This window comes from Micropterus salmoides, unplaced genomic scaffold, assembly GCF_014851395.1.
Source record: "Micropterus salmoides isolate LMB-PRFRI ecotype aquatic unplaced genomic scaffold, ASM1485139v1 Ms_hic_scaffold_10, whole genome shotgun sequence".
NCBI lineage: Eukaryota > Metazoa > Chordata > Actinopteri > Centrarchiformes > Centrarchidae > Micropterus > Micropterus salmoides.
The window spans coordinates 22,581,982-22,594,929 of record NW_024040041.1 but is presented as its reverse complement, the minus strand read 5'-3'; the positions used below and the strand labels follow the sequence as shown (position 1 = coordinate 22,594,929).

The following is a 12,948-nucleotide window of genomic DNA, read 5'->3' as shown; positions in this document are numbered from 1 at the left end:
GCTGGCTTTGTACATAATGTTACTACCACTGGGGTTTGTTCCAAAATCACAATGCAGTGCAAACCTGTAACATTAGCAGAGCTGAGCTCCTGGGGTCATTTGTCATGCAGGGTAACGTTACCCACTGGGTCTTAAAATAATTTAAAAACTCATTGAATTTAATATTCTCAAAATAAGGCTCTTACATATATTTACAAAGGTCTTCATTTTTTTGTTGTCCTTTTCATATGATTATATAGATACAGGTAATGTTACACATAACTGTCAAATGTATAAAATGTTTTGTGTGTTTTGACTACTTTTTACATTTTGTCTGACTTCTGGTCAGCTCTGCTGTACTAGTAACTTCACCACTGATCTGCATACGGTGCTCTTTCATCCTTATTTTAGCAACTTTCACAGATAACATTCTGTTAATAGTATTTACTGTTCAATCTTGGAATATACTTTCAATGATTTTCTCAAACACAGTGGCCAAACAGATTAATTGGAAAGGAGTAAAGGGAAAAGAAATATTTTAAAGAAATGCTGACAAGAACTCCGTTGATCAGTAAGTATTTTAGTATACGTATTATATGTGGAGGTGACTAGTAGATGAGAACGAATGTTTATGTAAAATAAAATATTTAAATAGTATATTTTAAGATATAAGGGATGCAACTTAAAAGCCAAAAAATAAAAATAAAAAAAATACTTTGATAGCGGTGCTGAAATAGACATGACAGCACTGGTTACTACCATAATCACTTCCTCTTTGTAGGTTTGCTAGCAAAATAAAAGCATGAGAACAACAAGCATGAGCTTGTTTGCTGTAATGTTTTACTTGGAGTTGAATTGAGAGCTTTTACTTTTCTGAATGACATTGACATGTCTGAATGACATTAAAAAGAGTCTGTAGTCTGCTTGACACACCTCTGAAAGAGCTGTCAGTAAAACGATTCCCCTAAATGTCCTCTGCCTGGAGATACTGGGGAAATGTTGGTACCCGCCAATGCCTATCCATGACCTGATACAGAATCCACACAGATAAATTTGTAATGATAAGATGCACTGAGATTTAAGGCAGATCCAATACAATCCAGATGTGATTTGATAATTGTTCCGTTCATAATCAGTATGATTTTTTTATAATTAGTTATTCATGAATGAAATTCTATTTGTTTTGAGTTACTAAATTAAATGCTATAGAAAATTAGGTCTACTGCCACACCAACAATAGTAAACATGGACATTGAGCACTTTTTTCAACCCTCTAAAGCATTTCTCATTGGTTATTAGCTTGGCTTAGAGGTAATTTTCAGAATGTCTGTTAATGACAGCTCATCAACCAATTGACTTTCTCTCTTAACAGAGGCTCAACGGAAGAACCAAGCTGCTAGCAGCGCATCGGACAACGAGATTAACCCGCACGCCATCCGCTGGTTCAACCTGGCCTCTGACTCTGGAGGTGGCCGCAACAAACGTGCCATGGCCAGAGAGGCATTAACCGTGGTAAATTTTAGATAAATCACCGCGCTAGTCTTTTGCAGCAACAGGGGCGTTTTTAGGATCTTGAAACATTGGGGGCTTAGCCCAGCCCATAAAACTTCATATCTTCACATAATAATTGACCTCTCAATCGCGCTGTGAAGGATAGCGTTAAGCACCACACATCAATCTTCTCATGCAGTGAAAAACAAATCTATATTCTGATAATGTCGACTAGCGGCAAGAATCATCTCCACCCAGCTGATGCAACTCGGCATATGCCGTAATAGTAAAGTAACCCACGCGTGCTGAGACGCAGCCAGCACAGAGTTTTGCATTATAAACATCTAAAACCGGAATCACAGTCTAGCTCTGTTTGGGACTGTGAGTTCACTTTATCAGAGCTACAGAAGTTAACATGAGGATTTGCGTTCAGATGTCTGCCTGATTGGCAGTGTTGGTTTCAGTTTCTACCTCCGATGAAGTGTGTCACAGCTGTCGCTGTCACCTTTGTTTTTCCCCTTTTCTGTCTCACCTCTACCAAGTAGGCTGTGTGCCTGTGGATTGAAGACCCGCCTACTTCCTGGTTTCTGGGGTGCTGACATCAGTCCCGACCATTGGTTCCCTCTGTTTCCACTCAACCAATGGCTCGTCACCACGTTAATTACGTCCGGCTCATAAGGAGAGTCCACCTGTTGCTCCAGGCAGCTTGTCACCGCCTATTGACTTGTGTGCCGCTGGTATTGACTGCATACCCTGCCTGTTAGTTGTACTTTGTGTTTAGTGGAACTATCCACCTTCCTTGCTTTTTAGCTGTACATTGTGTTTAGTGAAACCATTTGCATACCTTTGTTTGTTAGCTCCACATTGGGTGCAGTGGAGAAATTTCACTTAGTTTTTTGTTTACTATTGTGTTAGTTTCACCAGGTGGAGTGGGTGCTGTGCTCTTTGTGTTCATTTGTAGCAAGAATCAACTCTGCTTAAATAGATAGATAGGTAAAGGCCTCCTTTTGAGGACCTTTTATTTTAACTTGGTTTGTTATTTTCGCAGCACCATCGTCCACCCTCCTTTTGTTTGTTGTATAAATAAAGATGGTTGGTTTGTTTTATTTCCTGTTAAAATGTCCCCCAGTGTGTGTGTTTATGTACTTTCCCCTTGAAAAACTGTTTGTAGTCACTGACTCCAAATTTAGGGGGAGTACGTCTGTTGTGTGCACGTCAGCATGATCTTATCAATTAACATTTACATAATTGTTTTTTGACATTTGTGAGTCTAAAAAACCACCCCACCTACAATAGTTGAGCATGTTTGTGGTACAAGCCTGGTCAGTGAACTAGGAGGGCAAAAAACCCTCAGTCATTAGTTGTAATCGCGGTAAAATGTTCATTTAATCAGGATTTTGATTTTAGGTCAAATCTTCCAGCCCTAGTCCCCTTTAAAATGACTAATCTCTGTGGATTTTATGTAATTTGTGATTGCCATTATCAGTTGACACCCATTCTTTTTTCCTTTGCAGAAATGAACACATCTGCCATCCCCCACTCTTCCACTACTGATGATTTGTTGGGTGTCGTGAGGGTTATGGCAGTCCCACTTCTCCACTTGTCTCATCAATGTTTCCCGTAAAGCCACCAAACAATGTGTATGAACATTTTACAGTTTTTTTTTTCTGGGTTTCACATGACTAGTTGGAGTTGGATATTGTATTTTGGCTATAAAATCTTTTTCTGTTTCTTATACCAATCTGTTATTTATACCATGGTCATGGAAAATGGTTAAAATCTAAATGGCTGGCAGTAATCATCTATCAAGACAAACTTAGCGCTTGTCGCTAATTAAAACGTTATCTTGTGTGTTTAGGCCGTAGAATCTCGTGTGTCTCCTGGCTTTAGCTTTATATGTAGAGTATGATATCATGAGTGTGGTATATATCTTCTCATCGCTCTCAGGGAGAAAGAAATCTTACTTTCTTACCATCATCATTACTAATGGTACACTACACTATGCAAGACTGATAGCAATGTCAATATATTGAGCTTTTTAACTAAGCCACACTGTTGCTATTATTAGAGTTTAATACTTCTGCATTCATATAAAAATAACACCTGAGTCATAGGTTTGTGGTTACTGTACAGTTACTAGAAACTAATTGTCAACTGGAGTGAAGTTTCTTGTTCCTGCAGTTGTTAAAGACAGAAATGAGCTGTAAAATGTGTTTATTAGATTGAATGTTAGTTTGGCAATTATCTACTTTGTTTTACGTTTCTGTCCTCAAACATTTCAAATAAAATTTAAAATGTGTCACTCATCTGTTGTATCACTTTCTTTGTTGAAATTCTGTGTAGGACAAATAGAAACAGTCTTTGTAACAGAGTGTAACAGTAGTTTTGACTGTCCATGCTTTTTAAATTCAAAAGAAAAAAGTAATCGAGTTTAAAATGCAAGGAAAAAGAAAACGAAAGTAAAACAAGAAATCTTAGTGTACCTTAGTGATATACAAGTCACTATTTGTTATACATTATATAGACCAGCTCCTGCCATAAGTTCTGTGGTTGAAACTATCCCAGTAACCCTTTGGCTTCTCAGACAGGAGGGGTATACCTTCACTGTTATCTAGTAGTAGAATCCATAGCACTTGGTGAGTCATGCACAACATCTGATGGCAAAAATTTTAACTATCCCTTTTACAAAAAAAATCCATATTTTTGTATATGTTTTGTGGGTATAGATCAAGGTTATGAAAGAGGCCAGAGGTGGTGTGAATCCAGGCCAGAACTAATAAATGGAGCTGGCCCAGTGCCAGTCCAGATGTGAAAACCGGATCCTCAACAGTATCTTAGAGACTCTGGGCCAGATCCAGTATGGAACTGGTCCAGATCTGGCCCACATTTGGGCCAAATGACTACATAATAATTGTCATCCGTTCTGGAGCTGGACCAGTGCCAGTCCAGATGTGAAAACCGGATCCTCAACAGTATCTTAGAGACTCTGGGCCAGATCCAGTATGGAACTGGTCCAGATCTGGCCCACATTTGGGCCAAATGACTACATAATAATTGTCATCCGTTCTGGAGCTGGCCCAGTGCCAGTCCAGATGTGAAAACCGGATCCTCAACAGTATCTTAGAGACTCTGGGCCAGATCCAGTATGGAACTGGTCCAGATCTGGCCCACATTTGGGCCAAATGACTACATAATAATTGTCATCCGTTCTGGAGCTGGACCAGTGCCGGCCCAGATGTGAAAACCGGATCCGCACCGGCATTGGCCCGTTGTGCTAAAGGACACCGGCCCGGGTCCGTTTTACAGATCTGGCCCAGAACTTATGAAGGATCTGGGCCGCGTGATTTTTGCTATCTAACCATTGGTTTAAAACGAGGGCACGGATGACTGAGAATCTTTATCTTCACCAACATAGTTTCAAACTATGTTTTAATGGCTGTAGGGGGGAAATAATGTGTAGTCTAATCATATATGATCTTTTGTCTTTGTATTATGAATGTTCGACATTGTAACCTAGAACTTCAATGTTTAAGGAAAAGTGACAGAGCACAACCAAAAATTGCATGCTTGTGAAAACACAAAACTGAGGTTTGTGGGTTTCATCTCTGGTTTCATTCAGGCATTCTTAACCTAGAAGGTAGAGTTTTTTTTTGTTGTTTTTTTAACTACTAAAACTTTTTGCTGCACAAAATAGTTTTTTGTGATCTTTATCAAAAGCATGCTTTTGTGTTGTAGATTGAAGAATATTTTTTACCCATGCTTTCTCTGCACATGTAAATATCACTTAATTTCATATCATGGACGAACCTGGCACATTGCACATATTTGTTAATTGTTAATCGTTGTTGTGGTGTATAACGTGCATTTGACGCATAACAGTTTAACATAGCACTGTAGCAGCTGGATAGAGGATTAGTGACCTTTGAAGGGGAGAGCAGAGGTTAGTGGTTAGGTGGAGACTCAGACCCTTATATGATATCTAACAGATACCTAAACATGTCCTATATAAGCTGTGTTTGATGTACAGAGAGACAGAGTAGTCATCGGGCTGGGTCACTCTCCAAGCTGCTGCAGAGCTTGTAATTGATGACAACTCCTTGATGTAATAAACTTTTATGATCAAGAACAGTGTCAAGCGGATTTCTTCTCAACACATCATCGCAGCATTAATGTTCGACACCACAGTTGTTTTATTGTTATATTTATTTTTCATATTGTCAATTTATATATAAATATGCACACAACATCCTCTTCCATTGCAATACGTCTGCACAACACAAACCAGAGCAATGCGCATGTCGATATCTGCCACGTTGTTTGAAAATAGTATTTTTCTCTATTCTATTATTCTCAGATAACTTGCATTTGTTTATTCCATATTTATATATTTCTACATCTATTTATGTCATCTGTATGTTTCTGTATGGTCTGCGTGCAGCACCTTATCACCACAGCAAATTCCTCATATGTGTAAAACACTACTTGGCAATAAAGCTCCTTCTGATTCTGATTCTAAAAAGCCTATAAAGTTATAGGCTGCTGGAAAAAATAAGAACTGCTCCTGCCCACACGTTCTGTGGCGGTCAACCACTTCCTCAGAACTGGTTTGAATCTTTTTATCAAATATACGTGATGCAATTTTATGTTATTGTGTCGGTTACAGACAAATACCCCTCTGTTTATTTTAGTGGGGATTCCTCTGCAATGAAGCTAAATGCCTGTGTAATATTATACAGCAACTAGTATTCTGTTGTGGCTTTTGGACCATAATCCAAACTTATAGTCAGTATAGAATAACAACTCTCCAATCTCACTTTTCTTTCTGATAATGACGTGGACTGATTCAGACATTAAGTTAAACAGAAGGATTTTAAGATGTTTCTAATTAAAAGCAGGCACACTGCAGCAAACAAAGAAGTCTTTATTACAAATGGTAAGAGTAGAAAAATAACTTTCAGAAATAACAAAAACAAGTCTGTGTAGAATTAAAATTTTGCAAGCTGAAAAGAGGAAGCTCTACTTTCTCATTACTCCCCCGGTGTTGTCCTCTGGGCTCTTCCCACAACAAGCTACTCTTATACTGTCAGACACAGCCATGTAAAGGATTGGATGGATGCACATGTTCAGAGTTGCCAGTCCTTTACACACTTGGTACATCTTGTAGACCCAACAGGGACTGACGGGTTTCGGATAGAAGATATATATCTGAAATATGTGGTAAGGCACAAACGAAATGGCATACAGCACAAGCACTGATGTGACCAACAGGGCTACCTTACGTTTCTCCAGCGTGGTTATACTGACATTTTTCCACACCACCCAAATCACCACACAGTAAGACATGAAAGTAACCAGGAAGGGAACAAGACACCCAAACACAGCAAGAAACATTTTGTAAGTGAAGTGAGTGCTTCGCTGAGTCTCGTTACAGAATGACACACAGTTATTTTTGTCCGCATTAGGGCAAACAGAGGCAAATTTCAACACAGGGCAGGAAATTACTCCTACAACAATCCAGATGACGACACTGACGGCCTTGGCATGGGCAGTCCGAACATGGGATCGTGTAAAGAAGGGACAAGCGAGGGCCACACATCGGTTCACACTTATTGCCATGATGAAGAAGATGCTCACATAGAGGTTGCAGGTGAAAAGAAACCTCTCTATTTTGCACACAGCGTTGCCAAATATCCAGTGTTTCTCCAGTGAGTAGTAGGCGATCAGCAAAGGCAGGCTCATGACATACAGCAGGTCACTGATGGCCAGGTTACACGACAGCACAATGCCAGTGTGCCAGTTCTTTCTCTCTCTGACTAAAAGTAGCCACAGAGCGAACACGTTTCCTGCCAGGGCTACAATGAACTCAACTCCGTACACTGAGGGCAGCAGGGCCGTTTGAAACCGCTCACAACGAGAGTAATTCAGCTGCATTTTGTGATAGAGCTTCTTTCTCAGTTTGTACGGTCCAAAATCTGTAAAGTGAAGTATATTAATTCATTAAATTTGAATAAAAACCACATTCATTTTGACACAAGTAAATATTTTACAACTGTAAAGTGTAGGAAGTTAGGAAACATATTCCTAGAGAACAATCTTTAAAAAAAACATACAAATGCAATAGGCCTATGTAATCTTCATTGTTTGTTGTTAACATTTTTAGTAAATATGCAGAAATTATAAAGAAAATGTTGACTTCCACTTACTGAGAGGCCAATTTAAGGTAATCTATTCTGTGAAGAAGCATATCACCCTGAAGGGATGTTTTCCTGTGTGGTTTCTGTAAAAGCGAGAAACCCCTCAACTATCTTCTTTGGCAGAGACATGTGATGCTTGGTGACAAACCTGACACTTGGAACTTCCTCTTACCCTCAGCATACATTTCGCAATTTGAAGAAGCAACACTATGTTGCGATGATAAATAGCCACTGTTTTATTAAAAGAAATAAGTACATTAACTCAAGTACTGTAGACTACGCAAGTAAAAATGTGAGGCACTTCTACTTTATTGCATTTAGGCTATCTGACAACTTTAGTTACTTTACACATTAAGATTTTTACACACACAAACAAAAAGACATGAAGAGTTTGTAAAATGTTATGCTAAAAATTAATCTCCCCAACAGTTTATACATCTGAAACAATTGGTGATAAAAAAAAAGTAATTTTCCATGTAAAAACATTTCATGGTTTGAGCTTCACAAATGTAAAGATTTGCTGCTTTTACTTTAAACTGTTTAAACAAAGTATTTTCTGCATCGAGTTCTTTTACTTGTAATATTTAAGTGCATTTTCTTGATTATACTCATTTTCAAGATAGTATTTTTACAATGTGGTATTATTACTGGCTTTAGTTTTAAAGGAAATATAGAAACCAAGTCTGTGTTGATCATATTTTTTATATTATTGTAATCACTAATGAGATATTTACTATTGCTACTTACAACTCCATCCTTCCATGAAGACTTCGTTGGTCAGTGGAGAACCTCTTAGCAGCATCAGGGAGCAAACCAAAAGCCACAGGTGCAGCTAAATTTATCTTTTGGGCTATTTGTGGCCATGTTTAACTATAAATAGATGTCTCACAGAAAGGGACAAAAAAGCCCTGAAATTATCTCATGAATCCCAAGAAACTGGCTGCACCGACTGACTGATAAGAATAAAATCATCTACTAAGTTGGCAAGATAATTTTTAAAAACAATTTATTGAACAAGTACATTTTCAATATTAACTCAGTGTGAAAATATAGCATGCTTGTTTTCTTCTGTCCTTCTGCTGATTTTCAGCAGTAAACAGTCTCACAAAGAACCATGACTCTGCTGAGGCCTTAAAATGGATGCTTGCTGCCATCTGGTGCTCCAGCGTTACACATTCAATGTCCATGTGCAGAAAGAAGGGGCAGAGTTCAGCCTTTTCCTTTCCTCTGTTTGAAGTCCTGCTTTGCTCCTGCACCTTTCTTCTTAAAACCCGACTTGCCTTTCTGGCCTTTAGATTTGAATGATTTGTCCTGATTTTTCTTTCCACCAAATGTTTTGTTCCCTTGAAATTTCTTCCCACCAAATTTGTTCTCCCGGTCACCGGCTTTCTTTGCTCCGAATGCCTTTCCTCTGGGCCCTGTTTTCTTTCCAAACGGTTTCTCCCCGTCCCTCTTCCATCCTTTTCCTGGTCTATCTCTGTGCGGTCCTCCTTGACCGGTTCTCCTCTGTGATTTAGCATCTCTGTCTTTTCTTGGCGGTTTACCGGGAGACATCTTCCTCTTCTTGGCAGGTCCATGAGTCTTTTCTGAGCTATGCCTCTTCTTGGTACTAGGGAACATGTCTTCACAAAACAGACAAAAAGTTGTTGGTGAATAAATACATTTGCAACACGACCCAAAAGACCCAAGTTTATAGCACACCGTTATATTCACCTTCATCTGGTTCCTGTCCTACAGCCTGTCTGTAGTACTCCACCTCGTCATCAGATTCGACAGCAGCTGGCCGATCATCCTGCATCCCGGGATCCTCCACCTCACTGTCCTCTTCATCCTCAGCGCGTTTCCTCTTAATGCCTTCCAGGCTCTTTTTTCTGTTAGGAGTGAGGGCAAAAACAAAGTTTTACACTTCAACCCACCCAAAAAATGGATAAGGCAAAAGGGGCGAATTATCTATCAAATTACTTGTTTTCTTCTCGTTTCTCTTTCTTCTGAGCGACGTTCTGCTCCTGCTTTTTCCGCCGACCCTCTCTCTCTTTTAGCTGGGCCTCCTTCCGGTTCAGGATCTCCTGGATTTCCTCCTCCGTCTTCGAGACTGGTAATTATAGCATGACAATTTCCAATTAAAAGACAATCTGTACCAGTTCTACATTAAAAATGATGCCACCTTTAGATGCATCAGTAAGCGTTTACTTGTAGAGAAATCATGGAATTCATACAGGTTCTTTCATCATGTACACCCAAATAAAACAAGATAAATGAGCAAGGGCAGGTGTGCACTCACTAATGGCGTGGTAAAGAACATTCCCCTCTCCCATGCCTTCTTGTATCTTCACCAGCTGCAGAGTCATGCGAGGACCAATCTGAGGGCAACACAGTGCAACAATTTAGCTGCCTTTCAAGCATCAGCTTCACACTGTTTCAAAGGTTTACACTCCCTCTGCATCCTTACCTCTGTCAGACGGACCGCACTCTGCTGGGACGCCATGTTGCCGCGGCCAGAGTAGACCTGCGGTAATTCAGTTATGTTGTGTTCACCATCTTGCTCTGCCTCACTCTCTGATAGATTCGCCCCCCTGAGAGTTGTAAGAGGGCACAGAGTAGTTCATCAGACAACACCACCAGCTCTGCAGATGTCAGAACAGATGCAGACTGCCTACAAACTTAGTGCCCCTTGACTCAAAGAATTGTACCTTCCCAAGAGCCTTACTTCATCAGGAGCTCACTGATGTCCTCAAACTTGCTCATGTTGGGGAACTTCTCCTGCATCAGCTTCTTGACTCCGCGGCTCATGCCCACAGGGACGACCTTCAAACTGCTGCAGGTTGGGAACACGACGATCGCATGGGTCAGTGTAAAATTTTAATCAGTGAATAAAATACATTCGGCTATTGTGTGGTGGTTCATCAGTGCGTTTACTTTGAACATACATCACTGAACAGTCAAGTTACAATCTGTCATCATCTGAGCCCAACCATCACGTCACAAGACAATAAAAGAAATCAACGACTCACTTTGTATGAATGACAAAATATTTACTTACTAATGTCGAAATTCAATTTCCTGGGACACCGGGTTGAAATTCAGCAGCACACATCTCTTGATGTTGTTGAGGCTTACCTGAAAAAACAAAAAAACAAACAAAACAATAACCTTATTTCCCCCCCCTTGTACTGACAGTTAAATCTTTACACTGCTGAATGACTCAAAGACTCAGAAATCAGAAAGCGTTTACTTTTCACTAATCTTCAAGGGTAATCTCAGAAGACTATACTTTCATCATGCCAACAAGGCTTTAAATCGTGAGTCAAACAAAGTGACAACGCTGCAACAGTTCTGCTGGAAAAACATACCTTGTGCACATTAATGGAAGGAAACATGTGCTGGAACATGGTGGCCATGAGTTTGACATGCATGCCATCCGATCCAAAGTTATTGAGGATGAGTAGCGGATGATGTGTGAACTGCTGCTCGTGCATCCTGTGCTTCTTCAGAGATGAAACCACGTCTTTGATGAGAGTGTACTGGGGAGGGGGGGAAAGTAATAATCCTTTTAAAAGTGGGAAAAAATTAAGAGACTGAAATGACTTTGTTAGTTTGGGCACATCAGTGCGTTTACTTTGAAAACATCACTAACAGTCAAATATTAAAGTGACATCATTTGAGCCCATCTATTTGTTGTACTTGAGCTTTACCTCCTATATTTACCTTGAGCACTCTGAAGTGAAGCATGGGACCTTTAGGAAGTCGAGCAAGTCTCTGAAAGCACAAGAAATGTGTTGTTGGGTGGATGGTGGTACGGGTGTTATATGGTCAAATTGCCAAGTCCTTCAATTCCAAAGAACTGTTGGCTTATGGCGCGATCTGATCTTACCATGTTGATACTGCTGGGAGTCTTACTGAAGATCATGAAGTGTGTCACTCCCAGTGGTCCCGCGATAGCCACAAAGTCTTTAAGCACATTCTTCTTCCTAATCTGGTACCAAAAAAATGCACAAACAGGTCAAACGTAGTGAGTGTGAGGCGGCATGACACAGATCAAAGCACACGCTGAGATGCCATTTCACTTTCTGCTTCATTAAAAACAACATGGCCTCATTAATCAGGTGTGTGCAGTCACACATCTGTGCTGAAGACATCTGGTCCAGCTTTTGGTTTCACAGACGGACCTTAAGAGACTCTGCAGTGTATGGCTCCATGACTCTCCGCACGTCCAGGACAAGCTGACCAACGTTTTTCCCAATCTGACCCCGATGAAACACGAAGGAGTGGGGGATAGCTCCGTAGGTCTCTTCGGCCACATGGTTGGCTGTTGCTCGGGATTTCTTCTGGTTCTTGGTCTGAAAGGCACCACATGTTACTTATCACGGAGGAGAAAAAAAAAGATAAAGTGACATTTGACAGATTCCTTTGTGATTTTGCTTTGCTTTAAGATGAAAGCTTGAAAAGGGAACTCATCCTAAACGCGTCAAAACGTTATTTTCCCATGCAGCTCTATTAACGTTATCTTTTACAACACATTCAACGCCAACTGCAGTTAAACGAGATGTTTAACATTTAATACACCATCTCAACAGAAAATTAATTAAGACAGCCTCTTGAATAATTGTGCTTTTACACCAGGCTTAAGTTACTCGCTTCAGTTAAGGCTAACCTGCTAGCACAGGCCGCTACTTACCTTTGATTTCCCCATAATTCACCGCGATGTTGAAAAGACGAGTTCAGTCAACAAAGTAACATTAACTGTTGCGACACTATATTTATGCTGTCAAGAGAAAATCCGTTCATCGTGCACGTAAACTTTCGTCTACCACAGGTTAAACCATTCAACTACGAAGTCAACGCGACGCCTTCCACATGGTTACAACCGTGTGTCACACACTGATGTATCCGTGTTGCTCACGCATCTGATAAGAGTTCCTATCAAAAGTGATCCGCAAGTAATGTAAGCATACTTTGATTTCTTATAAACTAGAAAATCTACACGTATTTTTTTTTTAAAGACTTAAAATTGAAATGCATTTTACTTGTGGGACACCTTGATATATATCTAAATAGGCCAAACTAAGACTGTAGATTGCTTATTAGTCAGTCTGGCGATCCTGAGATAAGTCGTTATACTGAATGCCCAGTACATTTAAAATTGACATTTTATTGATATTTATCTCCCGATCCCGGATAAGCGGATGAAGATGGATGGATGGATGATATTTATCTTTCATCTGTCGGACTCATAGACTGTGGTCGGACTGACGCTGCCCTTACAAATTGCAAGTCGAAGCCATCA

The 12,948-nt window shown here is 40.0% G+C and overlaps 1 protein-coding gene and 1 long non-coding RNA gene across 3 annotated transcripts; one reads left to right on the top strand and one right to left on the bottom strand.

Annotated features, from left to right (window-relative positions):
• Window positions 1-9: 9 nt before the first annotated feature.
• LOC119891228 lies at window positions 10-3,776 on the top strand. Of its 2 annotated transcripts, none has more exons than XR_005442412.1 (3): window positions 10-1,491; window positions 2,016-2,229; window positions 2,985-3,776. It is a non-coding gene; the product is annotated as an uncharacterized LOC119891228 (long non-coding RNA). The 2 variants fall into 2 exon arrangements; XR_005442411.1 differs by having other exon boundaries at window positions 2,013-2,229.
• Window positions 3,777-6,371: 2,595 nt separating this feature from the next.
• ppan (peter pan homolog) lies at window positions 6,372-12,554 on the bottom strand. The gene is made up of 13 exons (XM_038738310.1): window positions 12,340-12,554; window positions 11,831-12,001; window positions 11,536-11,637; window positions 11,370-11,420; window positions 11,015-11,185; window positions 10,705-10,781; window positions 10,372-10,479; window positions 10,114-10,237; window positions 9,946-10,024; window positions 9,627-9,756; window positions 9,378-9,535; window positions 8,879-9,286; window positions 6,372-7,442 (listed from the first exon to the last, which is right to left on the bottom strand). The coding sequence occupies exons 1-13, from the start codon at window positions 12,352-12,354 to the stop codon at window positions 6,487-6,489; spliced, it is 2,550 nt and encodes an 849-aa protein (XP_038594238.1). The 5' UTR covers window positions 12,355-12,554; the 3' UTR covers window positions 6,372-6,486.
• Window positions 12,555-12,948: the final 394 nt, after the last annotated feature.

What these genes read in the sequence shown, in the direction of transcription:
- ppan (XM_038738310.1), bottom strand. An exon ending in ACACTGCAGAGTCTCTTAAG is followed by an intron (nt 11,638 to 11,830) that starts GTCCGTCTGTGA and finishes TTTTGGTACCAG; the next exon opens with ATTAGGAAGAAGAATGTGCT. An exon ending in CTCCCAGCAGTATCAACATG is followed by an intron (nt 11,421 to 11,535) that starts GTAAGATCAGAT and finishes TTGTGCTTTCAG; the next exon opens with AGACTTGCTCGACTTCCTAA.